This window comes from Mauremys reevesii, linkage group 19 (genome assembly GCF_016161935.1).
Source record: "Mauremys reevesii isolate NIE-2019 linkage group 19, ASM1616193v1, whole genome shotgun sequence".
Classification (NCBI taxonomy): domain Eukaryota; kingdom Metazoa; phylum Chordata; order Testudines; family Geoemydidae; genus Mauremys; species Mauremys reevesii.
The window spans coordinates 6,560,316-6,583,810 of record NC_052641.1 but is presented as its reverse complement, the minus strand read 5'-3'; the positions used below and the strand labels follow the sequence as shown (position 1 = coordinate 6,583,810).

General features: G+C 58.8%; 1 protein-coding gene across 6 annotated transcripts in view; it reads right to left on the bottom strand.

Annotated features, from left to right (window-relative positions):
* Positions 1 to 23,495, bottom strand: part of ABCA2 (ATP binding cassette subfamily A member 2) — a 126,994-nt gene that overhangs the window by 10,578 nt on the left and 92,921 nt on the right. For 4 of the 6 annotated variants that reach the window (XM_039505935.1, XM_039505938.1, XM_039505936.1 and 1 more), the window contains 19 exons: positions 22,232 to 22,522; positions 18,925 to 19,143; positions 18,515 to 18,617; positions 17,517 to 17,845; positions 15,423 to 15,636; positions 13,974 to 14,079; positions 13,256 to 13,367; positions 12,563 to 12,623; positions 11,843 to 12,017; positions 10,248 to 10,363; positions 8,878 to 9,025; positions 8,393 to 8,516; positions 6,162 to 6,294; positions 5,289 to 5,406; positions 4,581 to 4,759; positions 3,952 to 4,093; positions 2,443 to 2,577; positions 1,381 to 1,484; positions 850 to 942 (listed from right to left, as the gene is read on the bottom strand). In XM_039505935.1, the coding sequence (XP_039361869.1) occupies positions 850 to 942; positions 1,381 to 1,484; positions 2,443 to 2,577; positions 3,952 to 4,093; positions 4,581 to 4,759; positions 5,289 to 5,406; positions 6,162 to 6,294; positions 8,393 to 8,516; positions 8,878 to 9,025; positions 10,248 to 10,363; positions 11,843 to 12,017; positions 12,563 to 12,623; positions 13,256 to 13,367; positions 13,974 to 14,079; positions 15,423 to 15,636; positions 17,517 to 17,845; positions 18,515 to 18,617; positions 18,925 to 19,143; positions 22,232 to 22,522 (2,902 nt within the window). Of the gene's footprint in view, positions 1 to 849; positions 943 to 1,380; positions 1,485 to 2,442; positions 2,578 to 3,951; positions 4,094 to 4,580; positions 4,760 to 5,288; positions 5,407 to 6,161; positions 6,295 to 8,392; positions 8,517 to 8,877; positions 9,026 to 10,247; positions 10,364 to 11,842; positions 12,018 to 12,562; positions 12,624 to 13,255; positions 13,368 to 13,973; positions 14,080 to 15,422; positions 15,637 to 17,516; positions 17,846 to 18,514; positions 18,618 to 18,924; positions 19,144 to 22,231; positions 22,523 to 23,495 lie in introns of those variants that run through there. The other 2 variants (XM_039505937.1, XM_039505940.1) reach the window with 2 other exon arrangements.

The window sequence follows — 23,495 nt, the reverse complement described above, 5'->3', positions numbered from 1 at the left end:
CGTACTGGGTCAGACCAAAGGTCCATCTAGCCCAGTATCCTGTCTACTGACAGTGGCCAATGCCAGGTGCCCCAGAGAGAGTGGACCTAACGGGCAATGATCAAGTGATCTCTCTCCTGCCATCCATCTCCACCCTCTGACAGAGCGTGCCAGCCGGGGAGGTGCTGGTACGGACGTGGCCAGAAATCCCAAGGCTACGGAAACATTGTTCTCCTTAACCTCTGAGATGAGGACAAGAAGCAATGGGCTTAAATTGCGGCAAGGGCAGTTAAGGTTGGACATTAGGAAAAACGTCCTAACTGCCAGGGTGGTTAAGCACTGGAATAAACTGCCTAGGGAGGTTGTAAAATCTCTGTCATGGGAGGTGCTTAAGAGCAGGTTAGACAAATACCTGTCAGGGATGGTCCAGTTATTACATAGTCCTGCCAGGAGTGCAGGGGACTGGACTAGATGAGCTCTCGAGGTCCCTTCCAGTCCTACCATTCTGTGATTTATAATTTACAGTGACACCGGCCATGGACGCTGCGCCATGACTACCCCACCCTGATACCACGGCAGCATTTCCCAGCCTCCTCCCTGGGGGGAAGAGGCTCTGCCCCAGGGCATGGGGGCCAGGCAGGTACTCTCTTCGCAGGCCTCTCTGCAGATGGATGGGGCTGTCCCCAGGGGCATGGGGGCCAGGCAGGTGCTCTCCTCGCAGGCCTCTCTGCAGATGGATGGGGCTGTCCCCAGGGGCATGGGGGCCAGGCAGGTGCTCTCCTCGCAGGCCTCTCTGCAGATGGATGGGGCTGTCCCCAGGGGCATGGGGGCCAGGCAGGTGCTCTCTCTGCAGGGGCAGGAATCTCTTACCTGTTTTTCAGGTGCTGGATGCTGCCGAGGCACTTGAGCCGCCCGTTCACCATGATGGCCAGCCTGGTGCAGAGCGCCTCGCACTCCTCCATGCTGTGGGAGAGGAGGCCGGAGATGAGCAGGGGCAGCCCGGCCCAGTTGTGCTGGGTGCAGGTTCCTGCTCTTTGGGTTCACGCGGCCCAGGGGCCAAGCCACGTGTACGGCCTGCACAAGAGTCAGGGGGTGCCCGTGGGGTGCTATCGGTCCAGAAGGGGACACCTCAGATGTGAATGGGACCTGGGCTCTTTTGGGGCCCTGATGGCTTCCCTGCCATGGTGGCTGTGCTGCAGGGAGGTGGGGTAGGGAACCGTGTCTTCTCACTGGGCACTGGTGCCCCTTCGCTTCCCCCACCGCATGCATCCCGCTAGGCTGGGCTGCTCTGCTCCATGGAGAGCTCTCCCGTGCTGGTTCCCACATGGTGGGCTGGGCTGGGGTGGGGTGGACTGGAGGGGGCTGTCACATCTCAGGCCAGCTGCCCGAGGCCTCACTAACCTGTGGGACGTCAGCACAACAGAGCGGCCTGTTTTGATGATGTCCAGGATGAGGTTCCACAGGAAGCGCCGAGCCTTGGGGTCCATGCCTGTCGTCGGCTCGTCCTTCCAGAAGGGAGAGAGGCTGAGGTCACCCACCCTGGCCTCCTGCACTGGGCCCAGCCTTTCCCCCTCCCTCCCGCCTCACACTGGCACCTTCCCTCGCCCCTTATTCATTAGGATCATGTATCACAGGGGTTCTCAACCCTCTCTCTTTCTGAGTCCCCCCACACATGCCATAAAAATTCCACGGTCCCCCTGTGCCACCATCACTGGTTCTCTGCACATAAAAGCCAGGGCTGGCGTTAGGGGGTAGCAGCAGGGCAATTGCCTGGGGCCTCAGGCCACAGGGCTCCCCCCCCAGGTACATTGCTCAGGCTTTGGCTTCAGCCCACGGTGGTGGGGCTCAGGTCCGGGCTTCAGCCCCATGCAGCAGGGCTTCAGCTTTCTCCCCAGGCCCCAGCTGGCCCTGCTCGGTGACCTCCCCCGAAACCTGGTTGAGAACCACTGATGGAGGAGGTGTATTATGGTAGCACCCAGGAGCCCCAGTCATGGAGCAGGATCACACTGTCCTAGCCACTGTCTCCCCCTCCTGCTCCCATCTCCATGGCTGCCCCTCAGCCCTGCTGCACACGGCTCCTGTCTGCTCCCCATTCCAGCCTCGTGCCAGGATTGGGGCGTGTGGTGCAGACCCACCTCTGAGTCAGGGCAGCCCCATCCCAGCTCACACCTCAGCACCGGCCTAGACCCGGGGGCAGGGGGGAGCAAGGGCGCAGGAGAGCCCCCCTCTCAGCCAGGGGGTTGGCAGGGATGGCTGGATCCCATGGCTGGGCCCAGCTAGCTGCCCTCCAGCATTATCTCAGCCCCAGGCACCTCCCATCCCAATGGCGCATCTGCCCCTGGAGCAGGAGCCAGGTGGACACGAATGGGAGAGCAGAGCCCGCTCCTGGGCTCACCCAGACGCCGCGGGCACAGAGCCGAGCCGCGTCCCTTCCCCGCCCGGGCCTGGCGCCAGGCTGCTCACCAGGAAGATGAAGGCAGGGAAGCCAATCAGGGCGATGGCCGTGGACAGCTTCCTCTTGTTGCCCCCGCTGTAGGTGCTGGCCGGCTTGTCGGCGTATTTGGTGAGCTCCAGCTTCTTCATCGCCCACTTCACCACCTGGAGGGGGGCACAGGGTGAGGGGGCTGCGGTTACTGGGCCCTGCCTGACAGCCTGCCTCCTGCGAGGGCCCATCTACCATGGCAACGGGCCCTGGCCACAGTGCAACCAGGGACCAAAGTGCTCCTGGCTATAGGGCGAGGGGGCTGCGGTTACCGGGCCCTGCTGGTGACAGCCTGCCTCCTGCGAGGGCCCATCTACCATGGCAACGGGCCCTGGCCACAGTGCAACCAGGGACCAAGGTGCTCCTGGCTACAGGGCGAGGGGACGCGCGGGCACGGAGCTCCCTGCCTCGTGCAGTCCAGGCCTATTGCGGGGAGCTGCCCAGGGAGGTTTCGGGAGTTCAAGGGGACATGCTGGACACGCTAGGCCCCAAATCTCAACACTATTAGAATCAGCTGACGTGGACCATCCTCCGTATTCCCACTGGCCCCTCCTTCCAAGCCCAAAAGCCACCCTGCAGAGGAAGTCAGAGCCATCGCTCCAGGGAGTCCCCGACCCCTCGTACAAAGCGCAGGTGCTGGCACTCCCCGGGCTGGCCCTCCGGCACTGACCAGCCGAGTGGGCATTGCCCAGGCTGGGCTCCCACAGAACCACACATCTGGGGTGTGCATGCATGGGGGGGAGGTGCATGCGTGTTCCGTGTGCACCTGGGTCTGGGCGCGTCTGCCCGTGGGGGTGGGCGTGTTGCCAGGTAGGTTGTAAGAAGCCGTGCTGCTCACTCAGGAGAGGTTTTTATCCCAGGGTGGTGGGCAGGAGCTGATGGAGGCTTTGGTCTCCCCATACCAGCTCAGTGGCAAGAGGGGGATAAATTGGCCTCTGGCCTGTCCACCACCTGTTGAATTAAGCCCTGGTACTTGGTAGCCACGACCCATGCCACTGGCAGACAGCCAGCGCTGGCACTGAGAGCCCTTAGGAAGTACCAGCGGTGCAGTGCCAGGGGCTGTGGCTCCCCCAGGGTGACATGAAACAGCATTTCCAGAGCCAGTGGCACCAGAACCCCAGCAACATCAAGACCGAGCCTCTCAGACCTGTGTCTAGGGGCTGTCGCAGCTGGGCCCCCTGTACCCAGCCCAGCATTGCCCTTCTTGGGCTGGGAGCAGGGGAACACAGGACCTGGCCTATGGCAGGGAGAGATCCTGCAGGTCGAGCAGCAGCCCTGGCTAAGCATGGGGGTGTCACTGCAGCCCAGGGCGTGATCACAGATCAAAGGGAGGAGGAAAGCTCTGACCTGCCAGTGCCCAGGATGTCCTGCTCTGGGAGGGACTGGGAAGTTGGCCCTGTGTGATGACCTCTGTTTCCCCCTCCTGAGGGCAGAAGCCCGGCCCAAATGGTTTCATTCTGCAAAGCCCCAGGGGCTCCCCAAAGCCTTACCCTCTCCTCGTCCTTCCAGGGGATGCCACGCAGCCGGGTGTAGAGCTCCAGGTGCTCCTGCGCCGTGAGCTCGTCGAACAGCGCGTCAAACTGCGGGCAGTAGCCCAGGCTCTGCTGCACCTGAAGGAGTTCCTTAAGGATACTATGGAGAGAGGCAGGATGATGCAGTGGTTAGGGCACCAGCTCAGCACTTGGGAGATCTGGGTTCAAGTCCCTGCTCCACCAGAGACTTCCTGTGTGACTTTGGGGAAGTTCCTTCCCTGCTCTGTGCCTCAGTTTCCGCATCAGTAAAATGCAGCTGGCTGGGGTGGTTGACACGTGAGCAGAGCAGGCTACGTCTGTGATCATTTTCTAGAGCTTTGCTACTGGACTGCCTCCTGCTTTGGAAAAACCAAATCCACGGGCAGCCTGCGTTCCCCCACAGCAACACCACAGGCCCAGGTCACTGGAAGTTCCAGGAGGGATGGATATGCTCCAGTGCGACTGACTCCAGGGGGAGTATCCCAGGGCTGGCTGGATACTCCCCCGTAAGGCCTACCCACAGGCTGAGCTCCAGTCCCTTCCAGGAGTGGGTGGTGCGCCCATCACACAGCGTAAGCCTCACCTGACCGCGCCCTGTCTGTGGGTACCTGTGCCCGTTGACAAAGGCCTCCCCTCCGGTGGTGCTCTCGTCCCCAGTCAGCATCTTGAAGGTGGTGGTCTTCCCCGCCCCATTGACGCCCAGCAGCCCGAAGCACTCCCCGGGCCGCACGCCCACGCACAGACGGTCCACGGCCAGGATGCGCCCGATCTTGCGGGATTTGTACACCTGACCCAACAGGAACAAAGGGGCAGCTCACTGCCATGCTTGCGGCAGGCTAGGATCCCTGGCCGCGGAGGGCTCTGAACCCTGCAAGGCAAGGCGCTGGGCTCGCGACACACCGGCGCTGCCCATGCCAAAGGCGGGCAGAGGGCAAACGCACCAGTCCCCCCAGCAAACAGCTGCACTCTGGAGGAGCTGGAGACCTGCCCCAGGCGCCAAACCCGACCCCCACAATGGTCACACGCATGCGGGTGCCATTCTCCTCTGGTTCTGCGGCACAGTGCCCCTCTCCCAGCTGTGCCGGCTGTGGGATCTCCCGCCTGCCTGCCCCACGCTCACAGGGTAGGATCACACACAGAGGTTGATGTCTCTGAGCTAACACAGCCAAACCTCTTAGCTGAAGCGGCACAGGCTCCTGGGGTCAGTGCCCCACAAAGGGGCATGGTGCCAGGTCTATGTCCCAGTGAGAGGGTGGAGAGGCCCTGTCCTGTCCCAGGCTGAAGGGGGCCATCGGCGAGGACGGAGCTGCTCCTACCTTGGTGAGATTCTCAATCTTGAGCATGTCATTGTCGGCATCGCCGCGCAGGACCCGGTGCCGTTCGTTGGCCACATCGACGTCGTCCTCGATGGGCTTGTTGGAGACAGGCAGCCGCCTGTGGGAGGGGGAGATGGTGTGGGATGGGTCGGGGGGCTGCGCTGCGTGGCCAGATAGGTCACAAGGTCTGTGCTCCTTTCCTCCTCCCAGCAGAGGGGACTTGGGACTTCCACAAGGCAGCATGGTCCAATGAATGGAGCACAAGGCCAGGGCCCAGGAACCCCTGATTTCTGACCCCACCTCTGTTCCAGCTTATTAGATGATGCTATCCGGTCACCACCCTGCGCTGTGCCTCGATTTCCCCACTGAAAAATGGGGCTGGTACACCCCACCTCACAAGGGACTGTCCGGATTCAATGGACTGGGGATTAATGGCCCCTCTGGCAGTTTTATCTGCACAGGAGTGACCCAGTTTGGAACAAATCTGTCCCTCTGGACCCAGGCTGAGCCATAAACTGCTCCTAGCCTCTGCCTGGATGGGCAGGGGGTTACTAAGCAATGGTGGGATGGGTGGCCTCCCATCTGTGCTCTCTAGGGGCAGAGAGGCCATGACAGACTCCTCTCAGCCCTGCTTTGCAGACCCAGCAATTGGGATAATATGTTCTGCTTCTGAACCGGGGGAGGCCCAGAACCTGTCCCTAGTCACCAACTGGGATGAATTCATAGCCCCGGCTCTCCAGGGGGCACCATCTTGTTCTGTGACTACGTGCCCTGATCCAGCCTAGCATCATGGCTGTCATGTCCGACAGTCAGCGAGAACGCGGAGGACACTGTGCGCAGACCCTCCCACTGCCCCCCGATCCTACCACTCACTGTGGTTTCCGGAAGAAGTTATATTGGCACATGATGGTGATGAAGAAACCTACGAAGCCTTCAATCGTCATGGCAACCAGGCCCCGGGTCACAATGTCCCACTCAAAGGGCGATTTCATTTTATCAAACTGCCCTGGGGGAGCAAACGAAGAATTAACAAGGGATAAGATCAGACCAAGGTAAGAGCATAGGACTTACCGCACTACACCTGGTTCCACGCACCCATCTAGTATGGCACCCTGTCCCTGGCAGTGACCAGTACTAGTGCTTCAGAGGAAAGCACAAACCCCCAGCATATGCACTGTACTGGAGAGATGGGGGATTCCTTCCTGATCAACATGTGCCCTGAAGCATGAGGATTGAGAGCACCGGTATTTTTTTCCCAAGATACCAATACAAGAGATTAACAAAGAGACAAGTCTTCTTAAACAAAGTAACCCTGGCAAACAGAGGAGCCCTCCTAATAAGGCATAATGAAGGAAATATTCACAGACAAAATCACCAGTGACTCTACTGCTGAAATTTCCCTGTAGACGGCCATTACAAGTCCCTGTAATGATCTCAAACAACACCTAGTTGGTCCGCTCTGAGGCCCCAGTCCTGCCAAGACATATACACATGCGTATCTGTGCACACCGAGTGGCTCCAGTGACATTAATGGACCAACTCGCAGGGAGTAAAGTTATGCATATGGGTAAATGCTTGTAGGGTCAGGGCTTTAGATCTTAAGCTCTTGGTCTGTGTATGGAGGATGCTGAGCAAAACGAGCCTCTGATACATTATAATTAAATGCTGCAGCGAGAAGCCCACATCTTAGTACACTGTCCAGAACTAAGTTCAAGGAAAACCAAGGAGCAATGAAAGCCAACATTTTCAAAATGCTGCCTGATACAAATGCAGGGCTGCAGACTCTCTGTTAGGAACAGACATTTGTCCAGCAGGTGGAAGATAAGCAAAGGGAGAAGGAGGGTTTAACTAACCAAATTACATTACTGGAGTGCGACTGTGAAATGGAAACATATTTTCTTTCTACTGAACATGTGGTTTCGCTTTCAATTTTGCTTCACTTCTGGGATCGATGCCACACAGCATTTTGGGTGATTTATTGTCACCAGCGCTAGATCTAGACAGAACAATGCCTTTCCATCCGGACATCCTTCACCAGTAAAGTCATCCTGCAACTTTACAATATCAACTACGTGGAAAATGCAAATAAGTCCTTGGTTTTTTAAAGGATTTCTCAGCACCTTCGGGAGCAGACTCTAAGATGCTAGCAGCTCTGGAAGTAAATATGAAAGCTGTTTGGAAAGAGGTTTCCAGGGCCAAATCTAAGAGACCCCAGTCAGATTGTGAGCTCCTTGGGGCAGGGACTGTTTTCTGATCTACGGCTGCACAGCACCTAATACAATGAGGTCCTGGTCCTTGCACACGCTGCCCACGATAATACAAATAATAAATGACAGGAGGGGAAAAAAGTCTGTACTAATGGGTAGAGCTTCCCCAAAGTGACTTGCAGAAAGTCCAGTGATCACTAACAACAGAAACCGCGTCTCTGATGCACTCAGTGGAACCTGGACAAAGCTTAAGTTGGGACGTTTAGGCTGGTTTCCTCTGGGCTACCCGATGCTAACAGTGAGCGAGATGGTCTGTACGGATACAGCCCTTGTGATTACACTGGGGTAGTGGCCATGCGCCCTGGCCATGCCCCATGGATTGTGCTAGGCGCTGCACAAACACCGAACAATTAGAGGTGTGACCAGGCACTGCTTTTCTCTCGCCAGCCTTAGTGATTCTCCCCTCTGGCGATGGTGGCCTGGGGTAATCAGTCCCACTCAGGCAGGGTTTGCCTTCCCCCTTGGGTGCTCCCTGGTGTCTCCCTCTCTCTCCCTTTCTCTCACCGGAGAAGGAGGTTTGAAAAGGTCTCAGGCAGCCCTTAGCTGGATTCAGGTATGTCTAATTAACCTGAGGTAACCCCTTCTCAGTTTGTAAGAAAAAGGGCCTTTAACATTCTAGGGCTAACGTATCTGCCTTCCACTGCCCTCTTGCAGCCATCCGGCCTGACGTTATCACAGATGGTACCTGCCCCGTTTCCCCCCCCATAGACTGCATCAGCTCTCACTTCCTCTCTCTACCATGCAAACCTGCCCAGCAGCCACGCTGGGCCCCAAGGACAGCCAGTGGGAAAGGTCAGTGACCTGCTGCCCCTTGCCGTGCCGGAGCGAGGGCCTTACCGATCTTGGCGTAGTATTCGTTGATGTACTCATTGTAGGCCATTTCCATCAGCCCGTGGCCCAGGTTGTAGTTGGGGAAGATGAGGAAGCAGCTCTTCAGGTAGCTGTTAACGACCTTCAGGTCCTGCCGAGGTGGGAGGAGGAAGAGATGACACACACCCCCAGACTGCCTTGTGCCCACCCCACTAGAAGTGCCCCAGAGACCAAGGGCTGCCGCAGGCGGAGTGAGGATCTCCTGCATGGCCTCTCTGACTGGCACGCAGTCTACACTACGGCCCATGCAGTGGGCATGGCAACATGCTCCCTCCCTCCCCCACCTGTCACAGGCCCCCTGCTATCCTGGCCATTGGTTTGGCGGCCAGGCTGACCTGGAAGATCCCAGGGGCTGGCCCACAGCGGTTCTAGCAGGGCTGAGGATGGCTGGGCTACGCAGGACAGGGAAGGCCTGGTCCTGCCCCTTTTTGGGGACCCACAGGAGCAGGTACCTTGTCGTGCTCAAAGAGCTGCAGCAGGAAGGTGGCGACAGTGGCCGTGATGCCAATGAAGAGGTTGATAACGATCAGAAAGACGTAGGCTGAGCTGGGCACCTCGAACCAGAAGGAGGCTGGGTACATGATGGGGGTGATGGACCAGCTGGTGTAAACAGAATGCCAAGGTGAGTGCATCGTACACAGGACCGAGCCCTGGCCCTGCCCGTACCCGCTGGCCTGCCCACCGCATTCATACTAGGCCTAGTGAGTGACAGCCCCAAACTCTGGGATCCTTGGCTCATTGGCTAGAAACACAGAGGAGCTTTAGCCAATCCTCAGCCAGCTCCTCCCAGAGCAAATCCTGTCCCAATGAAGGCTGCCCCAAGACAGTCTCCAAATAAAACACATAAGCAACCTCTCCGCCTTGTTCTAGTGACTTCCACCACGGATCTTGAAGCACTTCACAGAAACCGATGGCGCCTGCCTTGCACGATGGGTCGCAGACAGGGGACACCCTTACCCAGATCATGGCCCACATCTGCAGAAGTAGCTTCCACTTGTGGGCTTCCAGCTTGAGGGGTTTGGGCTGGTGCACTCAGAACTGCAGGTGCTCACGCCCGGAGGCCTGGTCTGCACCGGGATCCCTGCCACTGAGGCAGATGGATACTGGGGTGAACTGCACCAGGGCAAGCCCCAAGCTACACCAGTGCAGCATGTCTACACCTTGCACCAGTGGCTGAAACTCCAGCGTACACAAGGCCTCAGCGTCTCTGGCTGGGCACCCTGAACAAGAGGCCACTGTGAACGTTTTGGCCCAAGCAATTCGCTCAGGACCCCACACAGCCAGATCTCCTGACACCCAGCCCCAGGCTCTAACCACACGACCATCCTTCATCCCTGCAAGGAACCAGGGGGTCCTCAGGTTTGAGGCGATGGGGAACAGGAGAAGGCCCAGTCTATGGTAGGATGGGTCAGGGAGTGGCCTCATGGGGTGGCAGCCCAGAGGCTGACTGATGAGTCGGGCTTCAGGATTTATAATTCTACAGCGACTAACACATCTGTCAGAACAGAAGCCCAGAGGGCAGGACCAACCAGCTTCTGCATCATTCGGCATTTTGCTAGAAGACTGCCCCCGACACAGTGCTCCCAGCTCCACTGCTGGCTGTTAGAAACTCCCCATCTAGCTGTGTGTGTGAAGCCAGTGCTGGGCGGGCAGCCCCTGAGCCACAGACTGGCCATTTATCCACAGCACAGGGACAGCACGGGCAGCAGCAGTCCAACCATCCCCCGTCGGGCCCCGCTGACGCCCCTCATCGCTGCTCTCCGTTCATTCCCCTCCCAGAGCACGCGTGTCCCCCGAGCGATGGCCAGCCAGGCGGACGTACCCATAGAGCAGGAAGAGCGAGAGGACGGCGGGGAAGTTGGTGGGGGACGTATACGCCGGGAGGTCGAACACGAAGAGGATGATGATGCAGCATGTGGCCGGCACCAGGTAGTTCAGCTGGAAAACAAATGCACCAAAGACGAGAGTGAACTGCACAGGGGTGGAGTTCAGGAGGCCGTGAATTCAGAGCCCAGGGAAACAGGACCAGCGTGGGAGACCCAGGCCAGGTCTACACTACAAAGTTTTGACGGCACAGCTGTTTTGGTCAGGGGGTAAAAAACCACAGCCCCCCAAGCTGGCTAAACCCCAGTGTGCACGCAGCTATGCTGATAGACAGGGCTTCAGGCCGCTTAGCGCTGGGGGAGGTGGTGTTACTATGGTGATAAAAACCTCTTCTCTCAGCATACCCTGCGTCCACACTAGAGGGCTCAGCTGGTGCAGCCATATGGGCAAAGCATCTGTAGTGCAGACAAAGTCCCAGCTCCCAAACTGGTCTCAACGGGCTCAGAGCCAAATAGAAAAACAAGCTCTCAGGCTCTTGGTAAGTCACCCCTCCCACCCCCACCCCAATAACCTACCCGCCAAGGGAGCTATTTCTCCTACAGGCTGGGCGGGCTGAAAGAGAGCGAGGAAGAGATTGGTACGGTGACTTCTTTCCCAAAGACCCTGCAGAACCGGGGCCAGAGCAGCTCACACAGAGATCACGCGGAGACTGCCCCTGCCCCTGCCCCACCCTCAGGGCACAGCGGGAAACGGCTGCAGGGGAACTGGTCCCACAGCACATTTAACTGCAGACACCCAGTGGTCCTGTTCTTCTGAAGGGGCCAAAATGGGCCTATTTCCCGGTGACGTTTTCACGGCTCGTTCCAGCCGAACTCCACTTCCATCGCACGTCTCAAAACTCCCCTTCGGAGATGTGAAAATGGGCCCAAGGAAGCGCCGAGCACACCCTGAGTGCCCCCGCACAGCCCGGCCGAGCTGCCCCTACCCCTCACTCCAGGCCTGGGTGGAAAGGCCGAAGGAGGAACTCGCCGTGTTAAAGGACATGGCTCAGAACGGATCTTCCTGCCCACAGGATGTGAGAGGACGAGTGCCTCACGCATGGCACCCATTGCCCCGCCTGTGCTCCCAGCCGAACCCCTTCCCCACCCCCAGCCACCTCACTTCCGCCGGCCTGGCTGCGCACTCCCCAGGGGCAGGATGCAGGCGAACCATCAGCGAGGGGACCACAGCAGAGGCGAGGGAAGCAAGATGCCACATGACAAGCGATCCCCGTGGACAGGACAAGGTCCTGGCTGGGCGTAAATGAGGCAGCGACCCTCAGCTGATGGGTGGGAAATGCTCTGTAGACCCTTGTCTGCTAACTGGGGGAAGGAAGAGAAGCACCGGCATTGGGAGAGCCTGTGCGAAAAGGACCTTCCTGTGGATGGATCACCCTCCAGGGACCATGCACGCAGGGCTGGACACAGGCCTCCCTCGTGGACATCCTGTGTAATCAGCCCCTGCTCAGACAGCCCCCAGGCAGTTGCCCTGCCCCCAGGCTCCTCGCCATCCCAGTCTGAGTGCGGAGGCCCAACTGCCCTTCTCGGCTCTCACCATGTCCCACACGTAGTTGGCCAGCCAGTAGATCACCGGGTCGCAGCCGCTCACGAACTGCAGGTGCTTGGCTTTGGTGGCCTTCTCGGCCACCAGAAACACCACGAAGCTGGCCGGCACGAAGGACATGGCCACAATGATGAAGATGGCGATGACCACGTCTGTGCCTTGCAGGCTGCGGCAGAAGAAGAGCGGCAGAAACGGGAGGGAAGCAGAGGGAGACAGGGGTTAGCCCGGGTGGGAGAACTGTGCCCCAAGTCACTCCACATACCACAAGCCATTGCTCACTTCACAGCTGGGTATCCCTGCACGGAAACCAGCCCAAAGGCCGCTCCGCGTGTGTGTGTGTGTGGGGGGGGGGGCGTGTTTTGTGGGGCATGGGTAAGGCTAGTTGTTAGTCATGGAGACAGAGACTTTGGCCCAGATCCTCAGAAGTATTTAGACTCCAAACTTCCATGGATTTCATTGGGGATTAGGAGCCTACATCCCTTTGTGGAGTAGGGGCCTGTGTGGCTTAGTTTTTCAGGCTGGCCAGGATCTCTCCCCTCTCAGCCTCTCGCAGGGGGTGGCAATGGGCTGGCACAGCTCCTCCCCTCCTGGGCCGGCAACCGTTGCCATAGGAAACTAGTGGGGGACTCCCTCCATTTTCATCCATCACAAACATCCCCCGCCCAAACAGCCAGGCATGTGCACACCACCCGCGAGCCCACTGGTACACACAGGTAATCCAGGGAGAGGCTGGCGCTCGTCTTGTTCATCGGATGGTTGGTCACTGTGATGCCTGCAGCAAAACGTGACAGGAAAGATAGTGAGAGCCGGTGTGTAAGAACAGCCCCTTGTGCCCCCACCCCCGTGGATCAGCCCTGGAACAACCCCTCGCTATCTCAGCCCCCAGCCCCTCGGCTCAGCCCCGCCTTAACAACAGCTCCCAGCTGGGGGACTGAAGGGAATTCCCTTCCCCGCTGCAGAGCTCTCGGAGTAGCATTATCCAAGGAGCTCAGAGCACTTGGCAAACGTTAACTGACAGGACCCATGTCAGCCTGGCAAGGCCAGCACCACCCACGTGTCACAGGTGCACCCGCTGCAGCACGGCGAGCTTAAGGGACATGCCCAAGGTCATTTAGGGTCTAATCCTCCCCCCGCCACCGAGAGACCTGACGCCAATCCCCTGCTCTAACCACTAGACCACAAAGCCTCTCAAGACAGACATGGGTTTTCAAACCCAACTCCCAGTGTGGCAAGAGCAGCCAGACCAGAGTCTGTCTAGTCACTAGCCTGCCCACTAGGACATTTCCTCCTCCCCCCCGTTAGCCCGTGACTGGATTCTACACCAGAGCTGGAAGGGGGTTTAGCTCATCGATTCTCGTTATTGCTCGTCGGGTCGGCGTCCCCAGCCTGGCTTGGCCAGCTCACCGTAGGCGGCGGGGTTCCCTCGGCCCTTGGGCAGGTTGGCCCGCAGGATGGCGTTGTTCAGCACGTTCAGGTAGGTGGGCATACTGTGGTAGCCCTTGTTGTTGTAGAAGACCTGGAAGGGCAGAGCAGAGACACACACTCAGCTCTGGGAGCTCCAGCAGGGCGCCCTGCTCAAGGAGGGGCTGAGGGAGGCCGGGGGGAGCGGAGGGGCTGGGGCGGTTGGCAGCGTGTGAGCGCTGGCACCAGATCCATCCTGCAGTGCCTGGCACAGGGACACGGAGTCCCGATGTGGGGCCCGCTGGGGTCAGCCCCTTCCTCCCAAAAGCCGCTCTCTCTAGCCCATGGCCCACGTGGCTGGCAATGGAGCCCACCTCCAAGTAACAGCAAGCTACCGAGTGCTGCTGAGGGGCACTGGAGAGACCTCTGGCCTCTGCTCACCCCACAGCAGGGGCTGCAGCTTGGCAGCTTCCATGGGGTGGTCGCTGGCGGGGGTGGGGGGCACCTGTCCTCCAGCAAACGAGCTCACTTGAGGGGAGCCCTGGAACAAGATCTGACCTTTTTCCCCTTCCCAAGAGCATGCTGGGAAGCACGTACATCCCTCTTGCACTGGGACCCCTTCGGCGGGACTCTGGAAGGAGGGTGGGTCTTTGCGGGGGACTCAGCGGGATGGGGCTGACCCAGGGACACAACCCTTCCCAGTTCTCAGAGCTCCCCCTACCTGGGCTGTTCTCCTGACCGCGATCTTCCGCACCATGGGCGGGGCCTGGGCGCCAAAGGACACTGGGATGGATTTCTGGACGTTGCCAACGGTGATCGCTCCATACCTAGGGCAGACGGGGAAGCAAACGAAAGGCTGGGGCCACCTTCTTCCAGCCCAGGAGACGCAGAGGAAAGACGAGCAGCTGGAAGAATGGCACCCGAGCCGCCCCTGAAATGCTGGGCTCCACGGGGGGAACCTGAGCGAGGGCAGGACAATGAACCCCGGCCGGAGCCCCCAGACACCCCTTCCGACCTGCGAGCTGCTCCCAGCCACCCGCTGCAACCCAATCCCTGAGAGCCCGCTGCTTCACCCACGCGGCCCGGTGTCACGGCCGATGCGCCCCCTGCTCCCGTCAGAGCCAGGCCACAGTGCTCCCTGCTTGGCCAGAGGTTGCCACTGAGCACCCAGGGGCCCTTCTCTGTCCTCCATTCCAGGAGCGAGCCGAGAGCAGGGGGGCGACTGGGGCTGGAAACCGAGGCCTGGTGTTGTCAGCGGCAGGGCATTGGGACTAGCGTTACCGAGCGGGTCTGCCCAGGCTTGGAGCAGGAGCCAACTCCACCCAAGAGTCTGAGGGTCAACAGCTTCCCCTCAATGGGTCCCTGCAGCACAGCTGTGGCCACTGCAGGGCTCCTCCTTTCCACAGCCCCCCCTAGGGAAATCTCAGAGGACTAAGACAGCCCTGAGGGAGGGGGGAGGATGGTCAGATGCTACCGCCCTGCCCCCGAGGGCCAGCGCTTTCCCGGCCACGGGCTCTCTCTGTGCCCCTAGTTAGCCAGCCGTGAGACAGGCTTAGCGAGCGGCTGCTGAAGCACATCCCAGGGACAACCCTACCAAACAGGAGAGGCAGAGCCTCTGGAGATGGACTTTCAGAGAGTGCTGGGCATCCCCCTCCGAAGATCAGGCCCCTACCCCATGTCCCAAGCTGGGCCCCCCAAAGGGGAGCGACCAGAGTCACCGGCCAGCTTTGAAATTCCTGGCTGTGATGCAGAATTTAAAAAAAATAAAAATCAACCAGTGATTGTCTGATTGGACCCCAATGGGGACCCGCCCCCTCTCCGCCGTGTATGTAGGGTTGCCAGTTTTGGTTGGAATATCCTGGAGGTTTCATCACATGACGTAAACTTTAATTAAAGAGTCCTCTTTAATTCCTGGAGACTCCAGGACAAACCTGGAGGACTGGCAACCCTATGTGTACGGTCTAGCTCTCCCCCCAGTCCCTCCAAGTGCCGCGTCTTCACCGCTCCAGGACCCGAGCTGACTAGATTACAGCTAGCTCAGGTATGGCTCCTGGAGCGGTGATCACAGCTTCCCCTCCGGCCTGCTGCTGGCAACCTGCCTTGGCCCTGCCTCCCTCGGACCCCGCCTGGGACACTCCCCACGATGCAGAGGAGCAGAAGTGCCCCTAACCTGTGCAGCCGGAAGCGGTCCGACGTGTACAGCATATACTCCGAGACGTTGCGCCCTGTGATGTCCGCCAGGATGTCCCCTGTCACCACCTTCATCTGGGGCGGGTGGCCTCCCACGCCGCTGGGACAGGAGAAGCCCGTCCCCTGCATGGAGCAGGTGCATTTGATGGGCTCGTGGATGATGCGGGGCAGGGACGGGGCCAAAGTGACGGTCTCTGAGGAGACAAGAGGAGAAAGGCGACCCTCTGGCACGCTTGTTCTGCAGAGCACCCACTCTGTGCATCCGGGTGAGGGGCAGGGCACCCTGCAGCCCTGTCCTACTGTGACAGCCGTGGGGAGAGGGGGAAGCACCTGGGGCAGGAGGAAGGGAAGGAGCGAATGAGGGTTTTAGCTGTATGGCAATCACAGGATGCGCCTACAGCTCAAGCAGACACACCGGAGTTTGCTTCAGTCTGGCTAGGTCAGGCAGCAGAGCAGCGGAGCCGGTGCAGCACAGGGCTCAGCAGAGAGCAGAAGTCTGAGGAATCAGCCAGGGATCCGGGCGGGCTCGTCCGGCCTGTGCTGAGACCCAGGCTGCTGCAGCTTCGCTGCTCCAGGACGGAGCTGGCCAGATTAGAGCTAGCTGAGGTATGGCTACCGGCGCGGCGATCCGTACCCTGACACACAGACACGTGTTCCTGCGACACCCCCCCCCCCCCCGGTGCTGGAATTCAGACAGCGATGAGCTCCCAAGGGCTCACTGGGACTGAATCTCTGTCCTTTGAGGTGCCCTCATCGTTCATCCTCTTACAATCACTTCTAGTTGCAAATGAACCACAGGGGTGTTCAGAGCGGGGAAGGAGAATGGACTAGGAGCATCTGAGAGAGTGAAACACCTGGGACTGTTACCTTAGAAAGGAGATGAACAAGAGGAGACACGATACAAGCAGATGAAATAACGAATGGTCTGGAGCAGTGGTTTTCAAACTGTGGGTCGCGGCAGCTCTGCTCAGCACCACCGACCGGGCCATTAAAAGTCCCATCAGCTGTGCTGCCCAGCTAAGGCAGGCTAGTGCCTACCTGTTCTGACACCGCACTGTGCCCTGGAAGCAGCCAGCAGCCGGGGCGGGGGGGGGCACAGTGCCTGACCTAAGAGCCGGACCTGCTGCTGGCCACTTCCAGGGTGCAGTGCAGTCCACGGTGCCAGGACAGGCAGGAAGCCTGCCTTAGCACCCCCACTGTGCCGCTGACCGGGAGCTGCCCGAGGTAACCCTGTGCCCCAATCCCCTGCCCCGAGACCCCCCAAACCCAGGGCTCCTTCCTGCATCCCAAACCCCTCATCCCCAGCCCTACCCCAGAGCCTGCACCCCCAGCCCAGAGCTCTGACCCCCTCCCACACACCAAACCCCTCATCCCCAGCTCCACTGAGTCACAGGCTCCACTGGGTCATTTTCTTCAACTGGGTCCCCAGAAAGTTTGAAAACCACTGGTCTAGAGAAGGGAGATCCAGAGCTTCTGTTATCTCTGCCTCACTGCGTAAGGACAAGGGGCCATTCAATAGAATTGAAAGGTCGCAAATTCAAAACCAATACAAGGAAAGACTTTTTCACACAATACACATGTAGCCTGTGGAACTCACTGCCACATAAGTCACCAAGGCCAAGAATGTAACAAGATTTAAAAAGGAATCAGGTGCTTATACAGACAGCAAGAATATCCAAAGTTCTGAGTTACGCTAACAAATACTTCGGAGGGGGTATTGAACTTCATGCTTCAGGGTCTGAGCTGATCTCTATTACGGTGGGTTCTTACACTCTGAACAGCTGGTTCCAGCCACCGTCTGGACTAGACAGACCTCGGGTCTCACCCAGTCTGGCAATTCCCATGTTCCTAAACCCTGCGCGCCCAGTAAAGCTCTGCCCCTCCCGGAAAGGCATTATGGGAAAGTCCCAGACAAGCCTGCACTGGCTGCAGCAAAATGTGCTGCTCTGTGGGTCCCACAGCAATGCCAGAGACCTGGGTTCTAATTCCCCCACCACTGCCTTGGCTGGGTAGGGAACATGTTGCTTGGCCGGAGGTCCCTATTCCCCCAAACTCCTGCCAGGCCAGACGTTACCTTTGACGGTGGAGGGATACGTGGTGGAGTTCCAGGCGTGCACCATGTCGTCGTCCAGGGAGACGGGGTAGTCGGAAGGGGCCGGGGATGGGGGCGGTGGCACGAAGTTGGAGAGCGGCAGGCCCTGGGTGAAGGAATCGACGCACATGGCGTCAAAGTACTTGGCTGCCAGCATCTTGGACTCGTTGCTGTTGAGGTTTAGGGTCTGCACCAGCTGGTCCAGGGTGCTATTGAAGGCCGTCTTCAGCACACAGGTGGCCCCCACCCCGGAGGGCAGGTGGAAGGTGCTGACGAGCTGCTGGGGGCTGGCGTCGGGCGACAGCTTTATGCTGTGGAGAGGGACGGCGGGTGAGAAGGGCTTAGCGAGCAGGGGATGCTCCCGTGGCTCCTCTGGGTCAGTCATGTTCCCTAGGCCGGACCTGAGAAACCCTCTTGCTTGCAGGCCAGCCTCCTAACATGATACTCCTGGATACTGGCTTCAGGGGCTCTGCTCCTCCCAGGGCTTGGCCAGCGCCGAGTCCTACCACTGCAGTGCCTGCCGAGCTGGGGCCATGGAGCCTGCACTCTGGCTTGGAGGCTGAAGGGGACTGGACGGCACAGGGGAGGGACTAGAGGGCCATTCACTGGCAGGTCACTGACTCAAATCCAGCCCAGGCTGGTAGCCACGGACAGGCCTCAACGGCCAACAGCTGGGCACCCCACAGAACTGCTCTCTGTAGGTGCCACACGGCCTGCAGCCTGTACGAGGGCCCTGCGGAGGACTGTACCCTCACTGCTAGCCGGGCACCCTCCTGGGCAGGGTTAAAGAGATTGAGGGGGGATCAGTGCCAGATTCAGAGCAATGACCCTGCACTGCAAGAAGCGCCCGGCCTCCCCCGCCAAGCACAGTCACTGCGGGGCACCCTGCAGCAGTGTGGTTGAACCCCCCTTTCCTGCGGGCGTGAGGAACAGGACGAGGGCCTAGGATGCTGCTCCCCGGGCAGCGCCAGGCCTCTCACCGGTACTCGCGCCGCTCCTCGTTGGCATAGGGGATGAAGTTGCCCTTGGGCTGGGTGTAGTTGTGATACTGGGACGGCGAGAGGATCAGAGGAGGCAGGTCACCTGGGGAGAAAAGGGACATGCTCAGCGACCTCCCTGGGGGCGGTGGGTCCCGTCCCCTCCCTGCTCTGGGCTGGAAGGCCAGCCCCGGGCCCCAGTGACAGGCTCAGCACCCACCCACACCCAGGTAGCTGTCGGGCAGCCTGGAGCCAGAGATGTGGGCACACACGCAATGCACATGCTGCTCTGCCAGGAGGCAGGCAGAGAGGCCAGTGTCCCAAGGGGAGCAAGAGGCGACACAGCAGCTGGGTTGGGGGCGGAGGAAGGCGCTATCACCCCTCCCCCAGTCGGGGCCAGCGCCCGCACGCACCTATTTCGGGCACAGACAGCGCCACCGTCATGGCCACGCAGACGAAGAAGGCGGGCAGCAGGATCTGCGAGAACAGGGCCTTGGTGTTGCGCTTGGCGCAGTGGAAGCGTTTGACGATCAGCCCGTGGAACTGGCGCAGCTTGAGCCAGGAGCCCTCCAGCTTAAAGCTCCCCTGTCCCCCCAGGGGCTGGTCCGCAGCCTCGGCGTCAGCCTCTTGGTCTGGAGCAAGGGAGAGCGCCGGGGAGTGGGAAGAGACACGCGGAGCGGGTCAGGCTCTCTCAGAGGCCGTCAAGCTCCTTCCCCGGCCCCCACCTCCTCAGGAATCAGCTCGTGCAGCCAGTGGCGCAGGACATGGTCCTCCGCACGACCCCGTCACGCACATGGGGCTCCCCCTGGGGGGCTGTGCCCGGGGAGAGGAGGCGGGACGCCAGCCCCAGTACCTGCCAGGCTCCCCTCCCCAGGGCCGGGCTGATCTCTGAAGAGCTGCAGCTACAGAGTTAAGTCGGGAAATGCAGACCCCTAGATGCAGGTCTCGGCAGGCCGGCGATGGAGAGTTGGTGCCAGACACTGTTTTCTAAACTCACGTAACCCTTACGCCGGCTGCCGCCCTGGCGGTTTCAGTGAGTTAATACAATACGTACACTCGTACGTACCTGACGGTATCCCCCAACCCAACAGGGACACGCAGAGTAGGGAGGAGAGCAGCACCCCCGTGAACAGAGAGGAGCCCAGGCAGGAGACAGGAGAGGGTATTTCACAACCCCATGGATACTGCAAGCGACCTTCCTGTGCAGCAACCCAACCTACATAGCGCCAGCCCCAGGTCACACAGGCCGGCAGTGAGGGAGCCAGGGACAGAGCTCAGGGCCACAACCCCCAGATCACCTGCTCAAACCATTAAACAACCTCCTCTCACTAGGTCCCCCATAAGAAACCCATAGAGCAGGGGGAGGTGGCACCTTTGTACCGGCACTGCAGCCCTGGGGACGTCAGCTCAGAGACCCCTCACAAGCTCACCTCTGAGTCCAGAGGTAGGAGGGCTCAGGCCAGGGGAAAGGATCTTTGGTCTTAAGGCATGTTGGCTGCTCTGTTTTTGTTGGGGGGTGATGGGGTAAGACAACGGAGATTCTTTTCTCTTGGTTCCATCGCGCTGTTTTTGTAACCAAGGAAGGGTCATTTTGCCGGCTATACGGAGATCGAGCAACCTGAGACAGATCCTTTGAAGGGAGTCCTGACCCATCAGGGTCAAAATCCTGCTAACACCATGTCACAGCTCCCATGCCACACGTCTGTGCCCAGCTGCCTCAGTGCTTCCCCCAGCAGGCTATGGGAGCCCCCCGTCTCCTGCTCCATCTGGGAGGTGAGGATTCAGGCTCCTCCCATGAAGGCCTCCCGACAGATGCCAGCAGGGGAAGCAAGAGGGACTGGGAGAGATGTAGGGCCACAACTGTTTTTTGATGGAAAATTGGGTTTTTGATAGAACAGTTTTGGGGGGTGAAAAGTGCCTGCTTTCCACCCGAAAACTGAAACGTGTCGATTGTGAAATGCCCGATGGGTAGTTCAGGTGCCACAACACAAAAATTGGGGGTCACCAGATGACATTAACAGGCAGCAGGTTTACTACAAACAAGAGGAAGGACTTTATCACAGAATGCACAATTAGTTCACAATAGAACTGGGTAAGTTCCTGGAGGATAGCTCCATCAATGGCTATTAGCCAAGATGGTTTGGGATGCACCCTCATGCTCAGGGCGACCCTGAAGCTCTGACTGCCAGAAGCCAGGAAAGGAAGATAAGTGGATTCCTCCAAAATTGCCATGTTCTCTACCCTCCCCCTGAAGCTTTGGTATGTTGGAGACAGGATACTGGGCAAGATGGCCCATGGTCTGACCCAGTGCGGCAGCTCTTATGTTCTTACGCCTCATACTCCAGTTTTTTTCTACAGGCCGGGCTCCTCAGCCAGACCTCATCTCCCATGATGCACTGCCTTGCAGGGAGACTCATAGACTTTAAGGTCAGAAGGGACCATTTTGATCATCTAGTCTGACCTCCTGCACAACGCAGGCCACAGAATCTCAGCCACCCACTCCTGTAACAAACCCCTAACCTATGTCTAAGTTATTGAAGTCCTCAAATGGTGGTTTGAAGACCTCAAGCTGCAGAGAATCCTCCAGCAAGCGACCCGTGCCCCATGCTGCAGGGGAAGGCGAAAAACCTCCAGGTCCTCTGCCAATCTGCCCTGGAGGAAAATTCCTTCCCGACCCCCAAATATGGCGATCAGCTAAACCCTGAGCACGTGGGCAAGACTCACCAGCCAGCACCCAGGAAAGAATTCTCTGTAGTAACTCAGATCCCACCCCATCTAACATCCCATCACAGACCATTGGGCATATTTACCTGCTGATAATCAAAGATCAATTGCCATAGTCATCCTGTGATCAACCAATACTCCGAGGTCCTTCTCCTCCTCTGTTACTTCCAACTGATGTGTCCCCAATTTATAACTAAAATTCTCGTTATTAATCCCTAAATGCATGACCTTGCACTTTTCACTATTAAATTTCATCCTATTACTGCATCATTGGAGATACAGTCCAGACAGGGAGTCTGGCTTATGGGACCATGAGGAACCTGAACTACAACTCCTAGGAGGCACCGCAGCACCATTCGAGAATCAGAGTATTTTGGTTCTTGATTTGTTGCTGAAAATTCAAATTTTTTTTGACAAGAGCAATTTCCCGCTCACTTGTGAATCAAAAGGGGCGGAGTTTGCAATGAAGAATTTGGCCAGTGCGACCCACTGACCCAAAGGCGCTTTGTCAAAGGGGTGCGTCCAGGTGCAGCAAAGGACACTGCTAGATTCCAGAGCTGTGGTCTGTGTACGCAATCAAACAGACCCCCTCGCGGTACCCACTCCCCACCCGAAAGAACCCCCGGAGCTCTCAGCTGAAACCCTGCCAGAACTCCCTGAACTCATGGCTTCCCTGCCCAGGGGCTCCCAAGCAAGTTTCAGGGGGCTGCCCTCGCCCCCTCCCTTTCTTTAGGCCTATTTTTCCATTGTACCAGGGGGTCCCAGGATGAACAGGCTCGAGACGGGACCCCGCAGTGCATGGGGCGTGAGTGTTCAAACAGGTCCCTCTTGGGGGAGGAGAAAGGTGCTCGGCCCAGCCCCAGCAGGATGAAAAGTCTGGTCAGAGCCGGTGCCAGGTGCCCCCACCCCCGGGAATGCTGAGACCGGAACCAGGACACAGCGGCCCCCCCACCTTTGCTACCAAATTCAAGGCCTGTCATGCGGCCCGTTACAAACCTTGCAGACTGACGTTATCAGGGTCCTGCAGATTATCAAACAACGGAGAGTAATCCCCATAGAACTCCGAATAAGCCCCACCTTCATCGCCCCGCACGGAGCCCACAGAGGAAGCCGAGCGCAGAGACGCCTGCGACTGGGCCAGGTTGGAGCAGGCCACCAGGTTGCTGAGCTCCACCTCCGGCTTCTCGGGTGCCTCCGCGTCAGGATGGGGCTCCCCGTTGGCCTCGGGCTTCAGGCCCATCTGGGGAGCCGGTGGCTGCAACGCATCTTTCTTGGACTCCTTCATGTCTGGAAGGAGAAGGGAGCCGGTGGGGTTTGTATGGCACAGGTACAAGGGGAACGTCCCCGGGGAGCAGCCTCCTAGGGCATTGCACTCACTCTGCAGCAAGAACCCACCAGCTGGGCCTGGCTGGAACGCCTTAGCTAGCCACCCAGATACCGAGGGCCTGGGCGTGCTGGGGGTGAGAATGGGGCTCTTCCTTAGCACCCTGCAACCCCAGCATACCAGGATCCACCTTAGCACTTCAGGGTGTGCCCTGGTACAGTGAGTACCCCAGCTCCCCTCTCAGTGCTGGCCAGGGGAGGCCCTGGCCCTGGCTAATAGGAATGCGCCCCAATGATATTTCACACTGACATCAGGCCTTTCATCCCCCAGGATCCGAAAGTGCTTTACAAACCTCAGGCTGAAACTACAAACCACAGGACAAAATGCGGCCACTGCTGGGGTGGAGCGTGGCAAACAATCAGGATGTATCATTCCATGCTACTTTTGGGACGGTGCCCCTGCCTTCAGGCCAAGGGCACTCCCCTGCTCTCAGGCCCATGCGGAGCAGACAGGAGCAAGGGTTGCAGCCAAGATACAGGTATTAAAAAGCAACAGTCAAAGTGCCTGTCACAGCTGCATTAACATGACGCTGGGGTCTTTGCTGTGGCTGGCTTGGTGCTAGCAGTGTAACAAATGCACCTCCTCTACCCCCCCCCCACCCCCCAGCTCTGCCATCGCACCTCTGTTCTGCCCTAAAGCTTCCACTCCTTAGTCCAGCCCTGCCCTGCCCAGCTCTATGCATTCACCTCTGCAGGCTTCCCCTGAGCAGAGACTGCCAGCAATGGATCAATGCTCAACGGGGTGAGGTAGCAACAGGGCCAGCTCCAGGGTTTTTGCCACCCCAAGCAGGGGGAAAAAAAAAAAAAAAGCTGTGATCGTGATCTGCAGCTCTACCGCTGCCGCTTCAGTCTTCAGCGGCAATTCGGCGGCTGGTTC